We start from the raw sequence: 25,670 nt of genomic DNA, 5'->3' as shown, positions 1-25,670 counted from the left end.
TATCATTATTACCCCAGCGCTTGGAACAGTGCTCGGCACATACTAAGTAAGCGCTTAACAAATACCATCATCATCATCATCATCATCTCCTACTACAGCCCAACCCACAAACTCCGCTCCTCTCGTGCCTCACGATGCTCCAATCCTGTCTCTCTTGCCGCCAACCCCTTTCCCATGTCCTCTCGCTAGCTAGGAACTCCCTCCCCCTCAGACCACCGCTCTCTCCACCTTCGAAGCCTTATTAAGGTCACGCCTCCTCCAAGAGGCCTTCCCCTATTAATCAATCAATCGATCGAATCTGTTGAGCGCTCACTGCGTACAGGGCGCCGTACTAAGCACTTGGGAGAGTACAGCACAACAATATAATGGACATATTCCGTCCCCACAACGAGTTTATAGTCTAGGGGGGAAGCCCTCCTTTCCCTGGCTCCCTCTCCCTTCTGCGTCAACAACGCATTTGGATCTGCGACCTCTACACATTTTACATTTGCTCCACCCCCAGCCCCACAGCACTTACGTACATACCTTCAAATTATATATTATAAACTATTCATTCATATTAATGTCTATCTCCCCTCTAGAATGTGGGCTTGTTACCGCAGGGAACGTGACTGCTCCTTCTGCTGCACTGTGCTCTCCCAAGCTCTTAGTACACAGCCCGGCACATAGTAAGCACTCAAATTCATTCATTCAATAGTACTTATTGAGTGCTTACTATGTGCCGAGCACTGTACTTAGCGCTTGGAATGTACAATTCGGCAACAGATAGGGACAATCCCTGCCCAATGACGGGCTCGCGGTCTAAAAGGGGGAGGATATATGTCACTGATAGATGGATGAATTAAGTGCGCTCATCTTAGGCTCTGTTTCCCGGTCTGCACGGGTCCGTCTATCCTTTTAAATCGGCTTAGGACAGATGAGGATCCAGGCCTTTCTGTCCTGCTGCTCTCATAACAACTTCCTCCTTTTTCTGCACATCTCCTGCTTTTTGCCGCCTAGCTGAGACCTTATTTAACCACAAGGCAGAATACACGCTTCTCCCTTTACTTCTGCTTTCCCTTTCCAGCAGAAGAATGGGAACAGGGTGGAATTACCGCTACTTCCAGATTAGTGGATTCTAAATTAATGAGGTTTATCTGGGTATCTTTTTTCCTCTGGGTAATGTACAAGCAGACCAAATAACCACTTGGCTAACAACTGTTCATCTGTAAAATGGGAATTAATATTGCGAGCCCCTTATGGGACATGGGCTGTGTCCAACCTGATGCACTTGAATCTATCCCAGAGGCTAGTACAGTGCCTGACACATAGTAAGCGCTTAACAAATACCATAAACCCCCCCCCTCCCAAAACCCTTACAAGCTGCTTTGGTGTGCCGCTTTATGTAACATTAAAAAGTCTCTTGAAAGAGACCGCACAAATAGATTTCTTCAGTGTGTGACGTGCAAACGTATGCAAGGTCTCGTTCTCTCCCTCGCTGTACTTTAGTGCTTTGGAGAAAGCAAACAGAAGATGGAGGCTAAAGTTGAACTCTAGTTTACCCTGAATGGACTATTCCCCAGGTTCTCACTCACTCAGGCGGTACAACAAGCAACCAAACTTTAAATCCTACCGCCCGCTTCCTCTTCGTCGTCGTCCTCCTTCACCAAATGGCCATTGGAATTGTACCACTTGAAATGCGGCTCCGGGACACCTTGCACGTTGCAATTGATCACGGCATTCTTCCCTTCCCTGACGATAACGTGGTCGACTCTGGCCATCACCACGGGCTCAGATCCCGGGACCGGGTTCGTGCCATTGAAAGTGCTATTTGTCCTGTCTTCCGCGGTCGCCAGAGCCGCCAGGATGATTAAGAAGGGGAGTCGAGGCAGAAAGCGCACACCGGGATGGCTCTTGGACCGATTCATCTTCTTTCTGCTCTTGCTCTGTTATAGGACAGAGGTGCGGGAAGGGATAGAATCTCCACGGCCCAGTGGTCTGGGTGGAAATGGTCCCGGGGGGCCACTTAGCCTTGATCCATGAGCCGCAGGCTTGAGTAAAGGACCTGTGGAAAAACACAGAACAAATGAATACTGGGCATTTCCATTCCAACGTGGACATTCCGATCTAAAAAGCCCAACGGATCCCATCACAACGCATACCAGAGCACGTGGTCAAAGACCTCTCCCGAGTACCGTGAATTCACCTTCTTACCAAAATCCTAATGTGTTTGGAGCTTTTTTATTGTATCACGCAAGGATACGGACATTTTACGAATTGCATCCATCCCCCTTCTTAGGGGCTCAAAGTCATTTTTTTAAATGGCATCTGTTAAGCACTTACTATGTGCCAGGCTGGGGTGGATACAAGCTTATCCGGTTGGACAGAGTCCCCGTCCTACAAGGGGGGCACTGTCTTAATCTGCATTTTACAGGTGAGTTAATTGAGGCCCAGAGAAGTTAAGTGACTTGCCCAAGGTCACACACAGCAGACAGTGATTCTCACTTGATCTCTCCAGGACTAGGTATCGTCATTCCCTATTTATGCAAGGTAAGATTAAACCAACGAGAGGCAAAATCATTTATCTAGGTCATTTCTATGGTGGCTGAGTCAAGATTAGACCCCAGGATGTTTTTTAGGAGAGTTTTGAAAGAACACATGGAGTCGAGGGAGGTGTTTTTGCATCCTCTGAAACCATCTCCTCCATGTTCTGCCTAATGGCAATTCTGCCTCTACACTTCCTGAGCTTTCGTACCCTGCCAACGAGGATAAGATCAAGTCAGTGACTGACACCTGTCAGTCCTGGACTCCTTACCATGTGTGGGGAAGTTTCCAGGGGATTATTGTTAATAGTAATAATGACGATGATGGTATTTGTTAAGCGCTTACTACGTGCCAGGCACTGTACTAGGCGCTGGGGTGGATTCAAGCAAATGGAGTCGTGCAGAGTCCCTCTCCCATGTGGGGCCCACAGTCTCAAGCCCCATTTTACAAATGAGATCAATGAGGCACAGAGAATTGAAGTGATTTGCCCAAGATCACACAGCAGACAAATGGCAGATCTGGGATTAGAACCCCTGACCTTCTGACTCCCAGGCCCGTGCTCTCTCCACTCTGCCATGCTGCTTCTTTAATAATACTGATGGTATTTGTTAAGTGCTTACTATGTGCCAGGGGCCGTACTAAGTGCTGTGACCAATACAAGCAAAGCGGGCTGGGCACTGTCCCTGTCCCACATGGGGCGCACGGTCTCTATCCCCATTTGACAGATGAGGTAACTGAGGCACTGAGAAGTGAAGTGACTTGCTCAAGGTCACACAGCAGATAAGTGGCGGGGCCAAGATTAGAACCCAGGTCCTTCTGACTCCCAGACCCGAGCTCTATCCACTAGGCCATACCGCTTCAACAGATCCCAGGGCCAGGGGCCACTGCTACCCTGGCCATAGCTCTGATTGCTGTGGCCTGGGAGAAGAATTCCAGAGTCCGCCAGTGCCGGGGAATTCCAGGAGTTTACATCTCCTCAAGGAGCACGGCATCGGAACCGTGAACTCAGCCGGGGGCAATGGAAGTCATGACTCTTCCCACCTACTCCTGCTCTTGCTCTCAGAATCCACACGTGTGTGTGTGACTGTGGGTCTGTGTCGGGAGATCGGGCAGTCGTATGTATTGGGTGCTTACTGTGTACAGAGGACTGTACTGAGCACTTCGGAGAGTTACGAATACAAAATAAAGGGATACACTCCCTGCCCGCAACAAACTTACAATCTAGAGGCGTTTTAAAGTCTAGCATCAACCATCTCCTCATAGCCAATAACGAGGCCAAAGTAGCAGTGTATTACATATGGCACGTATTCCACACGTATGGACAGGAGGGAAGACACCTTCATCAAAAGACTACTTTTTCCCTCACTCGACGCCAAACTGTGTTTTCTCCATTAAAGAGCAGTGATCAAAGTGAGACGTTTTCTCCTAAAAACTGTAAATCCAACAAAATAAACTTCTGCATCAGGGCTGTTCCATTTAAAATCTTACCATTGCCAAATTATGTTTTCTTCTCATTTTGGCATTCAACATCCTGCTTAACACATTCACCTGAACGCTGTAAAAGTCACACTGACTACCGAAAGCAATTACAAAAGGCTGTAAGTGCTTAAAACCCCGGGACTGCTTTCTTGCAAAACCTTGCATTAAGGAAATCTTGCACAGTAGTGCTTGTTGAATCTAATGTCACACGTGTGCAGTTTTTTCCCTAATTCGGCAAACAACGTTGTCAGGTGAGCATTTCCCAATTCCAACAGCCACCTACACAGTGGAAACGTGCACTGTGACACACGTGGGTGTGTCGTGTTCAGTGTACCCCTAATGCTACGACCAAAACATCTAAGGCATCCTACGCTAAAAACGTGACTTTAGACAACTCTTTGGGAAGGGAGAGAGGCAAAACTCTGGTGTTTGTGAGCAGATGTTCTCTGTGAGTAAATGTTTCATTAGAGGGAAGGTTACAAACAATAACAATAACGATGGCATTTAAGTGCCTCCTATGTCTTTAGCACTGTTCTAAGCGCTGGGGTAGATACAAGCTGATCAGGTTGGACACGATCCCTGTCCCGCATGGGGCTCACAGTCTTATTCCCCATTTTACACATGCGGTAACTGAGGCCCAGAGAAGTGAAGTGACAACAGACGAGTGGCGGATTAGAACCCAGGTCCTTTCGACTCCCAGGACAGAGCACGGACCTGGGAGTCGAAAGGACCTGGGTTCTAATCCGCCACTCGTCCGTGCTCTGTCCACTAGGCCATCCTGCTTCCCTATCAGTCAGTCAATGGCATTTACTGATTGCTTAAGGAGGGGCGGAGCATTAAGCTCTTGGGAAAGTAGGACACAAACAACCGAGTGTGGGTAAACCCGTTCCCTGCTCCCAAAGAACTTACAGTCTAGAGAAGGAGAAAGATAGACCTCACCTAGAGGATGTTCTTCGGAAGTCTCCTCACATCTGTACAGAACTGGGTTTGTTTCCTATTTAATTCCCACTGATGGTGCACTAATACCTGTTGCTGCTTTGGTCTGGAATTAAAGTGACCGATCGGAAACCGTATCCCGTTTCTTCAGAGATCTCCTGAGCTGTCAAAGGCTGATGTTTTCATTTCAGAGGCAATATTTCACCAGGATGACTTCTCCGCCTCCAGTAACCTGGAAAAAGTCTGTGGTTCGCTGGAAAGGCAGTGAACAAACTACGCAGTGCGTGGGATATTGCCCACGGGATCTTGGGACACCCAGTGGGAGGAAAAAAATTAAGAGACTGGAATTGGTCAGTGCCGAACAGACCGCCTCTCTGCTGAACGTGCATGGGACAATCAAACTGAACAACTGAGCGTGGTCACGACGCGGAATGTTTCATTTCTTCCTTCATCCTTACAGAGCAACATGTTTAAACTCTGTTGCTTCCTCTTACCTTTTTTTTTTTTAAAAAAAAAGGTACTTGTTAAGTACTTACTCCGTGCCAGACACCGTACTAAGCGCTGGGGTATTTACAAGATAGCTTGGACACTGTCCCTGCCCCACCCGGGGCTCACGGTATTAAATGCCCCATTTTACAGATGAGGTAACTGAGGCACAGAGAAGTGAAGCGCCTCACCCAAGGTCGTTCAGCGGACAAATGGCGGAGCCTGGATTAGAATCCAGGTCCTTTGGACTCCCAGGCCCGGGCTTTATCCACTAGGCCAAACTGCTAATTTACTCTAGTGTTTGCATCCCCAACTAGATCGTAAGTTCTGGAGGGCAGGGATCATGTCTACTAACTCCACTGAACTTTCCCAAGCACTTACTAGAGGGCTTTGATTACAGCAGGCGTTCACTACGTATTACTGATTGATCTCTTCTATCCAGAAATGAAATGAAATCATGAATAAGTGTGTTTCTGGCTGGGTGTAGCCAGGTCCCCTCTGAAACACAAATGGCGTTGTTTCAACTGGTCACAGCCTGGGGAATAGAGGAAAATAAATATGGGGGATTTCTCCGCAGGTGAACATACGTAAATAATATACAAAGGATGTGTAAGATCATGTTCCGATTAAGACCCACCACTTCCGAGACGACTTGGGCGCTTTCTACAAGAGTGCAGTCTCACAGTGGATGGAAACATTTTAAGAACAGAGAATGAGCAGAAGTACGTTAATTAGCTACTTGAAGAGCAGTTTCACAGAATCTGAGAATAAGGAACACAGTTGCCAAAGCGGGGCTTAATGGAACCTACAATGGCTGAATTGTTCTGTTTCATGTGACTAGCTACAGAATCTGGGAAAACTTCTCCCGAAAGGCTTATTTTTACAAACAACACAGACTCTCCACCCCTTTACTTCTCCTGCAACCAAACACACACAAGAAAATCCTCCCAAAACAGGATATCTGATTTTCCTTTACTTAAGTGTTCTTTTAAAAAAAAATGCTATTTGTTATAGGCTTACTAATGTGTCAAACACTATTCTAAGTGCTAGGGAAGATACAAGTTAAGCGGATTGGACGTAGTCCCTGTTCCACATCGGACTCAAAATCTAGGTAGAAAGGAGACAGGTATTATAGAAGAGTGCTTTGCACGTAGTAAGCGCTTAAGCGCCATCATTATTATTTTACAGTTGAGGAAATTGAGGCACAGAGAAATTAAATGACTCGCCTAAGGTCACAGCAAATAAGTTGGCAGAGCGGGAATTAGAATCCGGGTCCTCTGACTCCCGGGTCCGAGCTCTTTCCAATAGGCCGTGTTGCTTCCCGAGTTGTTTCATTTCCTCTAAAGATTTTTGTCAAAAAGAATAGGCTGTGTAGCACCCAGCCTGCCTCGAACCTTAGGGTAAATATACCAGTTACTACGTCGGATATTGAGAACTGATTTTTTTAATAAAGTACCTTGTTTCAGGCTATTTTGAGCCGAATTAATCTCCACTACTGTCTTCTTCTTGTGATACTTGAATCTCAATTTTTCCCTAATGTTGAAGAGTTGGTTACATCCAAGTGAGCACTACTGTCTTTTAAAGTCGGCGGGGGGTGGGGGGAGGTGAAAACAAATTGAATCAAGCAAAACAAACACAGTACACTAAGAATGGTATGGTAAAATTCTAATCCCACCCAAGGATGTCACAGAGCATTAGTAATCGCTTTAATGGTATTTGTTAGATGCTTACTATGTTCCAGGCACTGTACTAAGCATTGAGGTAGAAGCAGCGTGGCTTAGTGGATAGAGCCCGGGCTTGGGAGTCAGAGGTGGCGGGTCCTAATCCCGCTCTGCCACTTGTCTGCTGTGTGACCTCGGGCAAGTCACTTTACTTCTCTGGGCCTCCGTTACCCCATCTGTAAAAATGGGGATTAAAAAATGTGAGCCCCACGTGGGACAATCTGATTACCCTGTACCTACCCCAGCGCTTAGAACAGTCCTCTGCACATAGTAAGCGCTTAACAAATACCATTATTATTATTATATAAGCTAATCAGGCTGGATACAGCCCACGTCCCACCTGGGGCTCACAGTCTTAATCCCCGTTTTACAGAGGAGGCACAGAGAAGGGAAGCGACTTGCCCAACGTCACACAGCAAAGAAGCAGGTGATTATCAGTGAGGCCAGTTCTCCCTGGAGTTAAGGTTATTCCTTACTAGGAAGTTGGGAGCTGCAAGAGGAATCTTTTCATTTTCATTCAGCGAGAGAGCAGTTGAGGATGTAAGTGGGGCATTCAGCACTGGGATGCATGAAGGGTGGGTCTGAGAGGGTTAACGTTCTTTCTGCTACACCTGACTTAATACCAAGGAGCATTGGGCTACTGGTTAGTAGAGAAGCAGCGTGGCTCAGGGGAAAGAGCTTGGGCTGGGGAGTCACGGGTCATGAGTTCAAATCCCCACTCAGCCGCTTGTCAGCTGTGTGACTGTGGGCAAGTCACTTCACTTCTCTGTGCCTCAGTGACCTCATTTGAAAATGGGGATGAAGATTGTGAGCCCCATGTGGGACAACCTGATCACCTTGTGTCCTCTCCAGCGCTTAGAACAGTGTTTTGCACATAGTAAGCGCTGAAACAAATGCCATCGTTATTATTACTTCGACTGGAAAACTTCTTTTCCATTGAGGAGAACAGTGGTAGAAAAAAGCAAGGCAATTTCGAATTACACTCAGTTCTGCCATAGTGCCTGTTTTCAATCCACCTTTGGGCTACAACGTCTTGGGGGAATTAAGGAAGGTTCATCCGTTTGGAATCACGGAATCGGAAGAAACAGTTTGCGTGCACGTGTGTTGGGTCAGACGGGATAAGTGCTACGGTGAGAGTTGACTTTTAACATGGGGATTTGCCAAGGCAGCCCTCGCGTTATAGGAAAACTGGGTGTGTCTTCCCTCAAGTTTTAAAATAAGTGCCTCCCTAGCAACGTTTAGTGTTAAAATTCCAACTCATCCCCAAGAATAAAGTCCTCTCCACCCTTCGGCTCTTTCACCGGGGGCCCGCTAGGCTCTGAAATCATGACGCCGGGATCTGAGCACAAACAATGGAAAACAAGTCCATTGGCATGGGAAACTGGCAGGGGAAGAATGTTCCCACACATCCGAGTTTTCTCCCGCATGAGAGCGGCCGGGCTCTCGGATTCCACCGGGCTGGGTTTCCAGCTCGAGGTCCAAAGTCCTGTGGCTGGATGGCCGCGGGTTTTGTTTGGTTTTGCGGCTTGAACCTTTTGGTGATTTTCCCAGTCCCAGCCGCCACGGCTTTCTCATCTTGTTCTCTGCCCCGTGAGGCGTGAGAGCTCTCTTTGAGCTTCCCGGGCAAGGAGCTGAACAAGGAGTCGTTTCACCATTCGGCAGCACGACTGGAATAAGGCAAAGAAACTGGGAAGCAGGATTTTGGGCGGCGACTCTCGGTCGCCATCCTTCTTGGCATTTTTGGAAAGGGGAATGGCTCAAGACTTACAGGCCCACTGAGCAGGAAGCCTGGCTTAATCGCTGTGGGAGAGGAATGTGTCTACCCAGCTCGTTGTGGGCAGAGAATGTGTCTGTTTATTGTTAAATTCTACGCTCCTGAGCGCTTAGTACAGTGCTCTGCATACAGTAAGCGCTCGATAAACACGACTGATGTGAATATTGTACTCTCCCAAGTGCTTAATACAGTGCTCTGCACACGGTCAGCACTCAAATGCCACTGATTCATTCATTCAATTGTATTTATTGAGCGCTGACTTGGTGCAGAGCACTGTACTAAGAGCTTGGAAAGTACGATTCGCAACAAATAGAGGCAATCCCTGCCCTCAGTGGGCTCGCAGTCTAGCAGGGGTTGGGGGGGGAGACAGACATCAAAACAAGGCACGGGCATCAATGTGGGACCTGATTATCCTGCATCTACCCCGGCACTAGTACTCTGCTCAGTACATAGTAACCAATATCTCAGTTATTCTTATTAGCGGTAGTATTGTCAAGAAATGAGAGAGAGAAAGGTCCAACGGGTAAGTAACACGGAAACGTGGAAGAAAGTCACCGCACTTCATGGGGATTCGATATCTCCTAAGCTCCTAAGCACTTTCCATGTTCCAAAGCACTGTGCTGAGAGCTGGGGAAGGTAGCGATTGGAAAGCTAGAAATAGCGACAGTCAACTTCCGTCCAGTGGAGGTGCCCAACACCAAGACTTTCTCTGGCCTTCCAAATTAAAGATACCAAGAGATGCCTATCGAAAGGAGCAGCGATATAGATTTAACCTGAAAAGTGCTTAGGAATAGACTGCACAGCCCCCAGCAGACCTAGCCATCATTATCACGATAACGTTATCTGTTCAGGGGAAGCAGCGTGGCTCAGTGGAAAGAGCCTGGGCTTCGGAGTCAGAGGTCATGGGTTCGACTCCCGGCTCTGCCGCTTGTCAGCTGTGTGACTGTGGGCAAGTCACTTCACTTCTCTGTGCCTCAGTTACCTCATCTGTCAAATGGGGATTAACTGTGAGCCCCACGTGGGACCACCTGATTACCCTGTATCTCCCGCAGCGCTTAGAACAGTGCTCTGCACATAGTTAGCGCTTAACAAATACCAACATTATTATTATTATTATTATTCCAGTGCTCAGTACAGTGCTTGGCACACGGTAAGCATTTAACAAATACCACAGCTCCCTGCGGGCAAGGAACGTGTCTACCAACTCTGTAGGCTCTGCACACAGTTGGCGTTCAGTAAAGACGACTGCTTGAACTATTATTAGGACCAACGAAAATGTGTCTTCGGTCCTGACCTATGACGGCCAAACCGCCAATAAATTCAAGAAACTGATCGTTTCTGATCCCAGAGGGAAAAGGAAGGCTCGGAAGGGATTCTGCGCTGCCGGAAGAAAGCAGCACGGCCTGGTGGATAGACCACGAGCCTGGGAGTCGGAAGGACCTGGGTCCCAACCCCGGCTCGGCCGCTCGTCTGCCGTGTGACCTTGGGCAAGTCACTTGACTTCTCTGGGCCTCAGTCACCTCGCCTGTAAAATGGGGATTTGAGAGGGTGAGCCCCACGTGGGAGAGGGACCGCGTCCGTCCCGATCTGCTTGCATCCACCCCGGCGCTTAGTACAGCGCTCGGCACCCAGTAAGCACTTAAATTCCGCAAAAATCATTATTATTATGCCGAGAGACAAAGGAGTTAGGGAGTCTTCGACCGGGTCGTGGAGTGATGGCCGAGTCAGAGAAGCCCAGTTTCACATCAGTGCGGCTTTAATGAATCCAATCCAATCCCAGAGCAAAATCGAGCACCCCCCGGGGTAGCCCCCCCGTGGCACGACGGCACGTTCCCCGGTAGAAGACCCGGAGCCGGCGGCGGAGCCAACCGTGCCGTGGCTCCCGGCGGGTTTCGGCTCCCGGCTTAATTGCCGTCGCGGGCGGCACACGCCGCCCAGCTGAAAACACCAGGATCGCCAAAAGTTTAAAGAGGCGGTGACTTCCTCATTCACCTTTACAGGGTGTACGATGCCCAACTCAAACCAACGTGCCCGGCGTTTAAATTGCTCCGCTGCTGGAGGCAGCTATTAACTGGCTCGGCTGCTAAATGGAGGTATTTAACCTCCCCGCCAAGGTCAGGGGGTTTATTTCGCTGCCTCCGGGCACTCCCTGGAATCTCCCACTTCCCTCTCGGGTACCCAAGCTGAAATAACCCCCAGACCTAGGGTGCAAAACCCACGCTCGGCCCCGTCTTCTCGGGCAGAACCAAGAGAGGGCCGTGAATGGAGTGGTCTCTACTGCAGTTCCTTCAAGGCTCTTCCTCTCCGTGTTCTCTGGCCCAGTTCTCTTCGCCTCCCACCTCCATGCCTGATCACCAATTGCTGGTCCTGGGAGGGGGGCTTGTTTTACAGCAGGGGCAGGTGGTAACTACGATCCGATCAGGGATGACTCTGATCGGATGCAGGCTGGATTTGGAAATAAATGACAGCTAACAGTCGGGTGGGAAGAAGGCACACGAATCCAGAAAAAAATCACTTTAAGGTAAAGGAGGGAGGGTGGCCACCAGACCCCCCCAAAGCCCCATCCCTCCATGTCAAGTGTCACAGTGGCCCCCAGCATGGGGGAAACTTCATCGTCAGTAGCATTTATTGCCTACCTCCTGTGAGCCAAGAGCTCTGGGGATGCAATAAAATGAATATAGAGCTTACAATCTAGTAGGGAAGGCGGTCACTGAAACAGATTATAGGTCCTCGTGGGCAGGGCGTACGTCTACCAGATCTGTTACGCTGTAGTCTTCCAAGCACTTAATTCGGTGCTCTCTATATAGTAAGCACTCAGTAAATACTACCGATGGATCGAGGACAGGGATGCCGACTTTTCGTCGAGAGCGTGAGGGCAAATGAGGGGATGGGGCGGGGGAGGAAGACGTAGAGGGGAGAGGAGGAAAAGTGGGAGGGAGAGGAGAGAGAATAATAATAATTAGGATAATAATGTATTTGGTAAGCGCTTACTATGTGTTAAAAACTGTATTAAACGCTGGGATAAATAACAGATCATCAGGTCCCACCCGGGGCCCACAGGGAAGGAGGGAAAGGTGACCTGATGGAAAGAGCACGGGCCTGGGAGTCAGAAGATCAGGATTCTAATTCCCCTCTCTGTGACCTTGAGCAAGTAAACCTCTCCGTGCCTCGGTTTCCTCATCTCAAAATGGAGATTAAATTCCATCAAACTCTCCCGAGCAGAGCATTCTGCACACGATAAGCACCGTCCATCGATCGACTGAAAGGTCCTGAGTTGACTCCTTCTGGGGCCCGCGGTAATATCCGCGTTCACTGAGCACCCACGGGGTGCTCTAGAAGTACGAAACGAGCCCGCGCCGCATTCCTTACCCAGAAGGAGTTTACGCACTCACAGGGGCGACAGACCAAAAAGCAATTTCAGAGTAATCGAAAGTAAATGATTGAATGTACGGTTGAGTTGGCTCACAGATGTAAATTCTGAGGATTTGATTTGGGTAATAGGAATTAGGCAGGGAAGCATATTGGAGGAGGTGGGCTTTAGGAGGACTTTGGTTTGACGGACCTGGGGCCGGGGGGGAGGGCAGGGGCCACATGCCAAGCTGGGGGAACGGCAGGAACTAGAGGACAGAGGTGGGAGAGATGACAATGCTCAGTACAGTGCCTGACACATAGTAAGTGCCTCACAAATGCCACAATTCTTAAAATTACTATTACAGTGAAATTCAGTTAGAAGGCAGCTGGAGAAGAATAGAGAGGGTTAGGAAGCAGGGGGTGAAGCGGGGGGGAGACGTAAAAGATGGGACGAGTTGGGAGAGAGCCTTGAAGCCGACTGGGAGGAGTTTTTGGCTTGATGCAGAGAGACAGAGAAGCCGGTGGAGGGTTTTGAGGAGTGGAGAGATGCGGGGCGGGCCGATCAGCAAAGTGGATTGTACATTCCAAGTGCTAAGTCCAGTGCTCTGCACATAGTAAGCGCTCAATAAATACTATTGAATGAATGAATATAGATTGGGGAGGTGAGAGTCTAGAGGTAGGGAGACTAGTGAGGAGGCTGATGCAATCCATCACACTGTGACCGACCAAAGTTCGTCACAGAGTGCTGGCTGTTTGAGTGGAAAGTTTGGACTCTCCCATTTTAAATGATTATCGCATCCCCTTTCCGCTCTTTCTCATACTCTTATCCCAATCTTGGGCTGCCTCTAGGCCGGCTTCCTGCTCGTTTGTATGGGAATGTCATTCTTCTTTCATTATCGCAGGTGTTCAAACCCTTCTACTTGTGACCTGCCAAAGTCACGTCAACGAGTTAGCAATTAGTGAGCCTTCAAAGTCTTTCATTTCTGATTTTGTCTGAACGGTGTTTGCTAGGAAGATCCTGAAGAATTTCCTGCCCGTGGCTTGAATCTTATTTTCTTCTCATTTAGCAACACGTCTCATGTTCTGAAACATATTTTGGAAACGGGTTTTTGCAACGCGACTTAGCGTTCTTCTTGTCATCTATCGCCCGTAGATTTTTTCCAAACGTGTTTTTTTATAGAAAGCTTGGCTTTCGAGACTCATTCTGTCTGTTTAACTGAAGTGTATCTCACAGTGCCGTGTTCTAGAGGGCATTTAATACAATTTCATTATAATGGCTCTCACAATTAGCAATAATCTGTGATTTGAGATGGATGTCTCCCATCTGACGTGCAAATTTAGCAACTGGTTTACTCAGGGTTTCTCCCCTCTTCTGGGGAGGAAAATAAGAATAATAATAATGATAATGTTAGTATTTGTTAAGCGCTTACTATGTGCAGAGCACTGTTCTAAGCGCTGGGGTAGATAGATACAGGGTAATCAGGTTGTCCCACATGAGGCTCACAGATAATCCCCATTTTACGGATGAGGTAAACGAGGCACAGAGAAGTTAAGTGACTTGCCCACAGTCACGCAGCTGACAAGCGGCAGAGCCGGGAATCGAACCCATGACCTCTGACTCCCAGGCCCGGGCTCTTTCCACTGAGCCACACTGCTTCTCAGGAAACCCAAGCTCTCCCCAAGCAAGTCCAAAGTGTCCCCATTGTGGGGCAGGGATTGTCTCTATCTGTTGCTGAATCGTACGTTCCAAGTGCTTATCACAGTGCTCTGCACGCAGTAGGCGCTCAATAAATACAACCGAATGAATGAAGTGTCCAAAAAGCAGTTAAACTTTTAAAAATGTTTCTTTTGAGGGCCATACCACACAGTAAATCAGTGTAGGTAACAACAGCTTTGACGGATACATCAAGTTTGTGACCAGGAATATCTACCGCCGTGTTTAATACAGCGCTTGGCACAGAAGTACATGCTTAAATACCACAATTTTCATGACTGTTATTCATTATTAAGAGCTTATTTTATCAGGATTTGAGAGGGGAAAAGCATGGAGATTTGAGGGGGAGAGGAATCAGCAAGAGGCCTTTAGAGTCAAGAGGAGAATTAGCTCTCGGTTAAGAATCTATGCCCTAGACAAGGTTTCCACCTTACACCTAATGGTGACGTGTTCAGATCGTTGTCATTTCAAGATCTGGCCCACCGAAGCTTTCTTCTGGATTCAACTGGTTGGCTTTATTAGTTATTTCCTAGCTTCTGCGTCTCTACCCCAGGCTACGTCTTTTACCAGTTATATTTTTCCCAGGCTTGTGTCAACCTCAGAGGCTAGATCAGAGGCTAATCTCATTTTGTTTGTGTGGGTTTTTTTAATATATAAGAGAAAGGGGATGACCGGGTGGGATGTTCTATCTCTATCCAGGCTTCCAAATTGAGGGTTCCTGCAGGGAAGATGACTGTGTCAGCAAGTTGCGGCTGGAGTGGTAGAAAGGAGTAGATAGCGCCGGTTGTGGTTTGTGATGTCATTCCCCGAGTCAGACTCAACAGAGAGTACTGAAAGCCACCAGGGGCTAATCGTCCAACAACAGTACTCTCGGTCTGATCCGAAAGGGGGAAATGTGGCCGTAAATAGCCAGGCAACCGTCCGGCGCAGCGCCATCGTACCGGGCCCGCGTGGCCCGGTGGACAGAGCAAGGCCCTGGGAGTCAGAAGGGACTGAGTTCTGATTCTGGCTCCGCCACTTGCCTGCTGCGTGACCTTGGGCAAGTCGCTTCACTTCTCTGGGCCTCGGTTACCTCGCCCGGAAAATGGGGATTAAGACTGGGAGCCCCGTGTGGGACAGAGTCTGTGTCCAATCCGATTAGGATCGTCTCTATCTGTTGCCGAAGTGTCCATTCCAATCGCTTAGTACAGTGCTTACTAGCGCTCAATAAATACTATTGAGTGAATTAGCTTGCATCTACACCACAGCTTAGCACAGTACTTGATAGAGTAAGTACTGAACAAATACAACTAGTATTATGAATAATAATAATTCCAACTTCCCCTTCCTTTTCACACTCTCCTGCCTATCTGAACGTTCTTAACCGCTCGTCTCACATTTTCTGGCCTCAGTTCTCTCCAGTCTTCCTGTCTCGGTGGAGGCCCTAACCCCCCCCGCCCCCCCCACCCCCCCCTTCCGGGCACAGGAGGCGAGTGATTTCGCTCCAGACTGAGCTGTCGGAGGAAAGGGCGAGCTTTGGCCCGAGATGGCATCGATGGACTCTGGAACCAGAGATTCTTTCACGGTTCTAAAATTAACTGAAGCAGTGAGAGTCTCACTTGGGCCCAAGGATTTGGGCCTCTGAAGTATCTTTATGGAAGTCTGCAGTGACTTAAATAGATTTCATAGCTCTAACAATGCGTAAAGGTAAAGTCCTGCCTTGCAGTACATTTAGCACACAGCTGTGGAAGGAATCAGACTACAAAATGAAATCTGACTAACTCATTTCACAAAGGCACCTGATTCTTCCTTACAGACCACTTTTGTTTGCTCTAAACTGGTCATTATTATTATTATTATTATTATTAAGTGCTTCTTAGGTGTCAAGCACCGTTCTAAGGAAGTGCTGTGGTACATACAAGTTAATCGGGTTGCACACGTTCCCTGTCACATAACCAGCTAATTTCCCTTCAATCTTTCACTCTTGTGGGCCTTTACTAACAAGTCACACCGCCGACCGCCTGGGTCAGATTCATTCAGACTCAATTTGGGAGGTGGGGGATTGTGACCATAATTTGCTTAAGAAAAAAATGATATGCTCTTACAGTAAGAGCGGGAGATTTGGGTTTTAGAGATAATGCCTTAATATGAAGTGTGTACCTAGTACACCAGATATACAAATCCACAGGCTTGCAGGTTTTCAAGACAGCACCTGGAGGTTGATTTTATTGGCCTGATTTTGGAGTTCATAAATTCACCTGAGTGTCACAGATAAGGCCAAAAGGATTTTGGCGGGGGGGGGGAAGAGGAGGAAGAGGGGAGGAAGGAAGATGGGCTTTTTTTAAAAAACATGAGTCTCTCAAATCTTGAGAGAAGTCAAAGAAATATATCTTCTTCCCAAGGTTATCGATCGTCAACGGGGGCAGCGATGGGGAGGTTAATTACTGGCAACATTAATATTCACTAGACCTTGCCCTCCCACCACAACCCGGCCTCACGCTTTGCTCCTCTAACGCCAACGTACTGGCTGCACCCCGATCTCGCCTCTCTCGCCACCGACAGCTGGCCCGCATCCTGCCTCTGGCCTGGCACGTCCTCCACATCATATCCGACAGACCATCACTCTCTCCCCATCTTCGAAGCCTTATTAAAAGCACACCTCCTCCAAGAGGCCTTCCCCCACTAAGCCCTCATTTCCTCTTCTCCCACTCCCTTCTGTTCTGCCCTTGCACTTGCATTCGCACCCTCGATTCACGTCACCCTCAGTCCCCCAGCAATCACGTACGTATCCGTAATTAATTTCTATAGACGCCCGTCTCCTCCTCTCGACTGTAAGCGCCTCGTGGGCAGGGGACGTGTCTACCAGCTCTGTCATAATGTGCTTTCCCAAGTGCTTAGTACAGTGCTCTGCGCTCAGTAAACCCAATCGATCGATTGCTCCCTGAAGCCCGCACTGGGTAGTCTGTAAAAGAAAAATAATCCTCAACCTGAGAATGGAGGAGACAACAGGTTCCTGCGTATATGGATACGGTACATACATTTATATAAAGGCTTTTCCTCGAGTAGTTATTAGAGAAAAACCACATACATTTCCTCTTCCCCCTGCGTTTCACTCCTTTAGCAAATGTGTTTAAAAATATACCGGCTTCCTGGCGGAGGAAAGGTGTTTTGAATGAAAAATGATGTTGAGTAAATCCTTCTGGTTGAGAACATGGATTGTTCACTTCAAATCCCTTATCTGTAAAAGCTTTACGGGCATAAAAAAAAAATGGAATTGATAGGACTCTCTGTCAAATTTAGATAACGCTGCTGGGGAAATTTTACAGAATTACACTGGAGCTCAAAATATCATCACTGGAAAGGCGGGGGGGGGGGGGGACGCTTTTATTCCTACCCAATCTGCATAACCCCACATCCCAGAAACCACTAGACTCCGGCGATAAATTAGAAAGCAGTCGATCGGAGGAATTTATCAGCGCCTGGCAAATAGCGAGCGCTTAGCAAATACCATGATTATTACTGATCACTTGCTGTGTGCAGAGCACTGTCCTAAGCGCTTGGGAGAATACAGCAAATGCCATTAGGAATAAAGATGAAGCCGCTAAAAAGTAAAGGTTTTGATGTCCGCCTTAATTTATCCTCATTTCACATGTCGTTAAGTATATTAAAGTCCTAATAGGGAGTAGATGACTCTGTCGGGGAGGTAGGGAATGAGACTGAATATTTTTTTTTTTTTTTTTTACAATGTGCCAATTCGGCGTTGCCTTTTTTTGTCTTTATAAACTAATTTCTGTTGACTCGTGTTTCCGTGCAAGACACAGAACCATCTATTTGGAAAAACCAGAAGAGGTATTTTTCCACTTTCCATGATCTGAAAGGATTCGGGGCCAAAAAGAAAAGAGGAGAAGAAGGTTAAAATCAAAAGGAATTTAAGGTCCCCTCAAGGGCTGGAGGTTGGTGGGCCCATTCAGGGACCTGAGGGTTGGCAAGGGAGGCGCTGAGCACCGCCCCGCACTCTCTCCCTCCCTCTCTGTAACGCTTCCCTGAAATAACGATGGCAGGAGAAGCAGCGGGGCTCCGTGGCAAGAGCCCGGGCTTGGGAGTCAGAGGTCGTGGGTTCTAATCCCCTTGTCAGCTGGGTGACTTTGGGCAAGTCGCTTCCCTTCTCTGGGCCCCGGTGACCTCGTCTGTCAAAAGGGGGATGGAGACTGTGAGCCCCACGGGGGACCACCTGATGACCCTGGATCTCCCCCAGCGCCGAGAACAGTGCTTGGCACCTAATAAGCTCTCGACAAATGCCATCATTATCACTAAGCGCTCACTAGGTGCCAAGCGCTGTTCTAAGCGCCGAAAGGGGGGCTCTTTCTTCAATCGACCTCCAGCTGGTAGCTCCGGGGTGCAGGCTCTCCGGCGTCCGAGACCCCGCGCGGCTCCGCCCCCGCCACTTCAGTCATTCATTCAGTCGTATCTGTGGGGCGCTTACTATGTGCAGAGCACTGTACTAGGCGCTTGGAATGGACAGTTGGTTGCTGGGTGACCTTGGGCAAGGCCGGGAGCCCCACACGGGACCACCTCCTCACCTTGCCTCCTCCCCGGCGTTTGGCACAGAGTAAGTGCTTAACGAATATCGTTATTATTATTATTATTATTACTACCACCACGTGATTACCTTGTATCTACCGCAGCGCTCAGAACAGCGTCAGGAACTAGTCAGCTTAATAAATATCACTCTTATTTTCATTATTACCACCTGATTACCTCGCACCCTCCCAGCGCTTAGAACAGTGCCGGGCACCTAGTAAGCGCTTAGCAAATATCCCTATTATCATCATCGTGGTTACCCTGTATCTCCCGCAGCGCTTACGGCAGTGCCGAGCACCTAAAAATCGCTTACCAAATATCACTGTTATCATTACTATCACCGCCCGATCGCCTCGTCTGCACCCCAGCGCTTAGGGCTAGTGCTCGGCACCTAGTCGGCGCTTGAGAAAAATGAGTATTATCGTCATCGTTATTGCCCCTGGCTCACCTCGTGGCACCCCAGCGCTTAGGACCGGTGTCGGCACTTAGCGCTTAACCAATATCAGTATCATTATTATTGTTACCACCTGATCGCCTCGTCCGCACCCCAGCGTTTAGGACAGCGCTTTGGCACCTAGTCGGCGTTTAGGAAATATCGGTATTATCGTTAGTATGACCATCTGATCGCCTCGCCCGCACCCCAGCGTTTAGGACAGCGCTGGGCACCTAGTCGGCGCTTAAGGACTATCGGTATTATTAGCATCGTCGTTATTGCCGTCGGATGACCCCGTCTGCACCCCAGCGCTTAGCACAGTGCTGGGCACCTCGTCGGCGCTTCAGAAAAATGAGTATCGGCATCATCGTTAGTGCCGCCGGCTCACCTGGTGGTACCCCGGCGCTTAGGCCAGTGCTCGGCACTTGGCGCTTCACAACTATCAGTAGCATTATCGTTATTATGGCCACCTGATCGCCTCGTCCGCACCCCAGCGCTTAGGACAGCGCTGGGCACCTAGTAGGCGCTTCAGAAAAATGAGTATTATCATCGTGGTTAGTGCCGCCGGCTCACCTGGTGGTACCAGGTGTGAAGCAGCGTGGCGCAGTGGAAAGAGCACGGGCTTTGGAGTCAGGGCTCATGAGTCCGAATCCCAGCTCTGCCACTTGTCGGCTGTGTGACCGTGGGCAAGTCACTTCACTTCTCCGGGCCTCAGTTCCCTCCTCTGTAAAATGGGGATGAAGACTGTGAGCCCCACGTGGGACGACCTGATTCCCCTGTGTCTCCCCCAGCGCTTAGAACAGCGCTCTGCACATAGTAAGCGCTTAACAAATACCAACATTATTATTATTATTATTATTACCCCAGCGCTTAGGCCAGTGCTCGGCACTTGGCGCTTCACAACTATCAGTAGCATTATGGTTATTATGACCATCTGATCGCCTCGCCCGCACCCCAGCGCTTAGGACAGCGCTGGGCACCTCGTCGGCGCCGCAGAAAGATGCGTTTCGGCAGCACGGTGGTTGGCGCCGGCTGAGCTCGGGGGACGAAGCGGTCGGCCCCGGAGGGCGAGCTGGCCCGGGGCTCAAGAGGGTCCCCGTCGCCGCCACCGCCCGGCTCGCCTGGCGCCGAGCCCCCGAGGGACCGCTCACCCCCACGGGCCTCCGGAGGACCCGCGCCGGAGCCCGGCGCTTCGAGCAACGCGGGGCGCCTCGTCAGCGCTGCAGAAAGCTCGGCGGCATCATCGGCATCGGCGGCATCGGCATCGGCGGCATCCTCCTCCTCCTGGTCCTCGTGGTTACCGGCGCCGCACTCCCCGGGGTTTAGAGCAGGCGCTTACAGCAGCATCCTTTGGGCCACGGCGCCCGGGGTTGCTGCCCTCTGCGCCGAGCGCCGCGGCAGGACCGGCCCGCCAGCCCGGCTGGCCGGCTGGCTGGCTGGCTGGCTGGCTGGATGGATGGCTGGCTCGCCGGCTCGCCCTCCCTCCCTCCTTCCCTCCTTCCCCCCCTCGGCCCCCCCCGAATCCGGTCCGCCTCTTGGCTCCCGCCGCGGGGCCCGGCCGGGGGCCGGGGAGGAGGAAGGGGAGGAGGAAAAGGGGGAGAGGGAGGAGCAAAGGAGAAGAGGAGGAGGAAAAGGAGAGGGAGGAGCAAAGAAGAAAACGAAGAGGAGGAGAAGGACAAGGAGGAGAGGGAGGAGGAAAAGGAGAAACAGGAGGAGGACAAGGAGGAGAGGGAGGAGTGAAGCAGGAGGAGGAGAAGGGAGAGGAAGAGGAAGAAAAGGAGGAGGAGGAGGAGGAGAAAGAGGAGGACAAGGAGGAGAGGGAGGACTAAAGCAGGAGGAGGAGGAGGAAGAGGAGGAGGAGGAGAAGGGGAAGAAAAGGAGGAGGAGGAGGACGAGGAGGAGAGGGAGGAGCAAAGCAGAAAAGGAGGAGGAGGAGGAAGAAAATGGGGAGGAGAGGAGGAAGAAGAGGAGGAGGAGGAAAAGAGGAGAAAGAAGATAAAGGAGGAGGAAGAGGACGATGAGGAGGAAGAAGAGGAGAGGGAGGAGCAAAGCGACTGCGCCGAAGAAAACTCCCCAGATAGCAGCAGCTCCGCCCCGCTCCACCCCAACACTCCTCGATTTAGTAACAGTGGCGTTCGTTAAGCAATTGCTATGTGCGAAACACCTCTTTTAAGCACTGGGGAGGATACAAGGTCATCAGGTTGTCCCACGTGGGGCTCACAGTCTTCATCCCCCTTTGACAGATGAGGGAGCTGTGGCCCAGAGGAGCGAAGTGACTTGCCCACAGTCACACAGCGGACAAGCGGCGGAGGGGGGATCAGGGCCCACGACCTCTGACTCCCAAACCCCGGGCTCTTTCCGCTGAGCCACGCTGCTTCTCATTTTATAGGTGAGGTCACTGAGGCACAGAGAGGTAAGGTGGCTTACCCAAGGTCACACAGCGGAGCGGCGGCGGAGCCGGATTTAGAACCCGCGACCCCTCACTCCCGCGCCACTGAAGCCACGCTGCTTCTCCTCGCACGCTGTCCGCAAGCCTGCCCTGCTACGACCCAGCCCTCGCACTTCACTCCTCTCACGCCGATCTTCTCACTCTGCCTCGATCTCGTCTGTCTCTCCGCCAACCTCTCGCCCACAGGAGCAGCGTGGCTCAGTGGAAAGAGCCCGGGGTTTGGGAGTCAGAGGTCATGGGTTCGAATGCCGGCTCCGCCGCTGGTCAGCTGTGTGACTGTGGGCAAGTCACTTCGCTTCTCTGGGCCTCAGCTCCCTCATCTGTAAAAGGGGGATGAAGACTGTGAACCCCATGTGGTTCAACCTGATCCCCTTGTATCCTCTCCAGCGCTTAGAACAGTGCTTTGCACATAGTAAGCGCTTAACCAATACCAACATTATTATCCTGCCTCTGGCCCGGATCGCCCTCCCTCCGCATATCTGAAGACAGTGACTCTCCCCACGGTGCCTGGCACAGAGTAAGCACTTAACAAATACCATCGTCGTCGTCATTATTACTCAAACCTTCTTGAAGGCCCGTCTCCTCCAAGAGGCCTTTCCTGACGACGAATCCCTCTTTTCCTTTTCTCCCACTCCCTTCCGCGTCACCCTGGCTTGCTCCCTCTATTCATCCCCCACTCCCCACCCCCACAGCATTCAAGCAGCGTGGCTCGGTGGCAAGGGCCCGGGCTGGGGAGTCAGCGGTCATGGGGTCTAATCCCCGCTCCGCCACTTATCAGCTGTGTGACCTCGGGCAAGTCACTTCACTTCTCTGGGCCTCAGTGACCTCATCTGTAAAAATGGAGATGAAGACTGTGAGCCCCACGGGGGATAACCTCTTTACCTTGTATCTATCCTGCGCTTAGAAAGGTGCTCGGCACATAGTAAGCGCTTAACAGATACCTTAATTTACTACAGGGCTGTCGTTTATTTCCGTTAACGTCCGTCTCCTCCGCTAGGCCGTGAGCTCGCTGGGGTAAGGGAATGTGTCTGTCTGGGCCGAAAGCTCGTTGCGGGAAGGGGATACGTCTGTTGTGCTTAGTACGGTGGTCTGCACACGGTAAGTGCTCAATAAATACGATCGATTGCCTCGGAACTGTACCGTGCCTCCAGAATGAGCCAAGAATGACTAGGACTTCGCTCTGAGTAAGATTCAGTCTGACTCATTGCAGCCCGGACTCACTCGAACCCGTGCGTCTGGTTTGGCCCCGTGTTCGTCTCCGGGATCCGAGGCTGAGGCCAGGGGAGGACGTTGGCCCTGCTGCCGACAGAATCCCGCACCGCGACGAGATCCCAGAACCCGGGCATCTGAGGAGAATGAAATTCTCCACTGTACCAGAGAGGGAAATTTTTCTACCCCGCGCCGTAGCTCAGAGTGAAGCCTTTGAAAAATCCATACCTCCCTTGGCAGATGGAGGCCAGACCTTAGATCCGTCTCATCCTTGATTGGTTTCAAAGATAGCCCTCGTGTACGCGCCCGAACTCGCAAGCCGTGTAGAAACATATTCCCTTCGATCTCAATATTGGCGAGGAAAGCCTAAGTAAAAATAGCGGCCCAGCGTTGCAGTATGAAACTCGACGGTGGAAAAGATAAAAGGAGTCTCAGCAGCTTGGTGTCTTTAAAGGTTGTGAGGTTTTTGCAGTTTCAGGGACAAGAAAAATGTTCCCGTCGTCACGTTTGCCAGATCACGTTGTCCGTTTTAGTGGCACGCACCTCTGTTCGCCTTGCTTTACGGCTGCTCTCGTCATCAGCGCCCTTCGGGAATTGCGCCGCTCTCTCTCCCGGTGATCGAGGTCACCTTAAGCAGCGTGCCTACCGGAGAGAGCGCGAGCCTGGGAGTCAGAAGGACCTGGGTTCTAATCCCGGCTCTGCCCCCTGTCCGCTGTGTGACCTTGAACGTCTCTGAGTCTCACTTTACCTCATCTGTAGAACGGGGATGAAGACCGTGAGCCCCGGGTGGGACACGGACTGTGCCCAACCTGATTAGTTAGCTGGTATCTACCCCAGTGCTTAGTACGGTGTCTGGCATGTAGTGAGTGCTTAACAAACACCATATATGTCTATAAAAAGGAGAGCCGTACAGGGGTTCCCCCACCACTTCCCTTCTCTATCAGTAATTATCAGAGCAGTAGCATTTACGGAGAACGTATTCGGAGCGACGCGGTGTATGAAACCGAGATGGGCCGGGTTTCCTGTCCGCAAGGAGCTCACCCTCCTGGGAATCCAAGAGTGCCTGGGGAAACTGCCCCGTTAGGCCAGTGGTTAGAAGCGGCCCGGTTGACGGTACCCAAATGTCGGAACGGCCCCGCCAGCAAATTCCGACGTACCCCCCCCCCCCCCCCCGTCCCCCAGGAAATGAGTCGTGTTTGTTTTTCTTTTCAAGCGCGCCGAGAGCGCGGCACAGCCGGTGAATGGGATGACCGCGCTGGCGGTTCTCCCGGATGGTTTTCCAGCCCAAAGCAGCGTGGCTCAGTGGAAAGAGCACGGGCTTTGGAGTCAGGGCTCATGAGTTCGAATCCCAGCTCTGCCACTTGTCGGCTGTGTGACTGTGGGTGAGTCACTTAACTTCTCTGTGCCTCAGTTCCCTCATCCCCGTGGACAACCTAATCCCCACGTGGGACAACCTGATTCCCCTATGTCTACCCCAGCGCTTAGAACAGTGCTCGGCACATAGTAAGCGCTCAACAAATACCGACATTATTATTATTATTATTATTATTTATCCTAGTGCGGAAAGCCCCGGATCCTATAGACCTCTGGAAATCCTCCGGGCAAACGGAGATCACGTTTGTAATGCAGAGTGCAGCGCGGTCCAGAATTCCGCTACAAGAGCTGCGGAGTACATTGCCAGACGGAATTCTTTCAGCAGACCGGGCGGCGTCGGGGCAGCGTCAAGTCTCAGACCCAGATGAGGGGTTAAAGGAAGGCTTTCAGAGTCGACTCTCGCTAGCATCCAGTTTCCCAGCCGAGTTTGCCTTCCTTCAGTTGTCAGGGCCTGGGACCTTCTCCCACCCCTGGCCTGGGTCTCAGCTCCTCTAGGTGTTGGACAGGCTCCCTTCTCCGATGATAATAATAACGATCATTCTTATTATCGTTAACGACTGTGACTGCTAAGTCCTTACCGTGTGCCAGACGCTGTACCAAGCCCTGGGGTAATAACAGGACAGTTGGACGGGACATGATCCCTGACCCAAATGTGCCTCACAGTCAGAGGGGGGCGGGAGAACAGGTATTTAATGCTCACTTGACAGATGAGGAAACCGAGGCACAGAGCAGACTCACTTGCCCCAGGTCTCCCAGCATGCAAGTGATCAAGAGTTGGGATCGGACGCACGTCTCTAGAGAAGCGGCGTGTCGTAGTGGGAAGAGCATGGGGGCTGAGAGTCCGAGGACCTGCGTTCTAATCCCGGGTCCACCGTTTGTCTGCTGTGTGACTTTGGGGGAGTAGCTTTACTTCTCTGTGCCTCAGTTACCTTCTCTGTAAAATGGAGATGAAGACCGTGTGCCCCACGTGGGACATGGGCTGTGTCCAACGTGCTCATCTGGTATCTATTCCATCACTTTAGTACAGTGCCGGACACCTAGTAAGTGTTTAACAAATCCCGTTACAAAAAAAAAGTTTCCTGACTCTCAAAGCCTATGCTTGGAAGTCTTTCCCCTAGGCCATGCTATATTGCGTTGTTCCCACCCCATCCTCGACCCTGGGTTCTAGTCAGTCAGTCAGTCAGTCAGTTGTATTTATTGAGCGCTTATTGCGTGCAGAACGCTGTACTAAGCACTTGGGCCAGTACACCAGAACAATAAACAGTCACATCCCCTGTCCACAGTGAGTTTCCAGTCCAGCGTTCTAGGACCCGGGTTCTCATCCCGGCTCCGCCACTTGTCCGCTGTGGGTCCCCTCAACTTCTCCGGGCCTCAGTTCCCTCATCCATAACATGGGGATTAAGTCCCGCCTGGCAGAGGGACTCTGTCCAAACTCATTAATCTGTATCAACTCCAATGCTTAGAACAGGGCCAGGCCCATAGTAAGTGCTTAAAACTACCATTAAACAAAAAACCCAACCCAACCCCCCGGTGGCGGAGTACGCCTTGGGCCCGGGGACCCCTGCTTTTCCTCCCCCCCCGCCACGGTGAGGGAGTGGGGATGGTTGGGGGGCCGTGGGCGCCAGGGCCAGGGCGCCCCCTGCCCCCCTCAGCCCAAGGAG

General features: G+C 50.6%; 1 protein-coding gene and 1 long non-coding RNA gene across 3 annotated transcripts in view; one reads left to right on the top strand and one right to left on the bottom strand.

The window, feature by feature from the left end:
- The window catches only part of MFAP3L (microfibril associated protein 3 like), a 31,784-nt gene extending 11,380 nt beyond the window's left edge, over positions 1-20,404 (bottom strand). The window contains exons 1-2 of one of the 2 annotated variants that reach the window (XM_016228564.2): positions 20,129-20,404; positions 1,613-2,044 (exon numbers count right to left, since the gene is read on the bottom strand). In XM_016228564.2, coding sequence (XP_016084050.2) covers positions 1,613-1,907 — 295 coding nt within the window. In that variant the 5' untranslated portion in view covers positions 1,908-2,044; positions 20,129-20,404. Of the gene's footprint in view, positions 1-1,612; positions 2,045-19,550; positions 19,589-20,128 lie in introns of those variants that run through there. The other variant, XM_029076689.1, reaches the window with a different exon arrangement.
- LOC114815516 overlaps positions 1-25,670 on the top strand; it is a 160,270-nt gene that overhangs the window by 126,839 nt on the left and 7,761 nt on the right. The window lies entirely within an intron of this gene.

This window comes from Ornithorhynchus anatinus, chromosome 12 (assembly GCF_004115215.2).
Source record: "Ornithorhynchus anatinus isolate Pmale09 chromosome 12, mOrnAna1.pri.v4, whole genome shotgun sequence".
Classification (NCBI taxonomy): domain Eukaryota; kingdom Metazoa; phylum Chordata; class Mammalia; order Monotremata; family Ornithorhynchidae; genus Ornithorhynchus; species Ornithorhynchus anatinus.
Note: the sequence above shows the minus strand (reverse complement) of the source record. Positions and strands in the feature narration are given on the sequence as shown.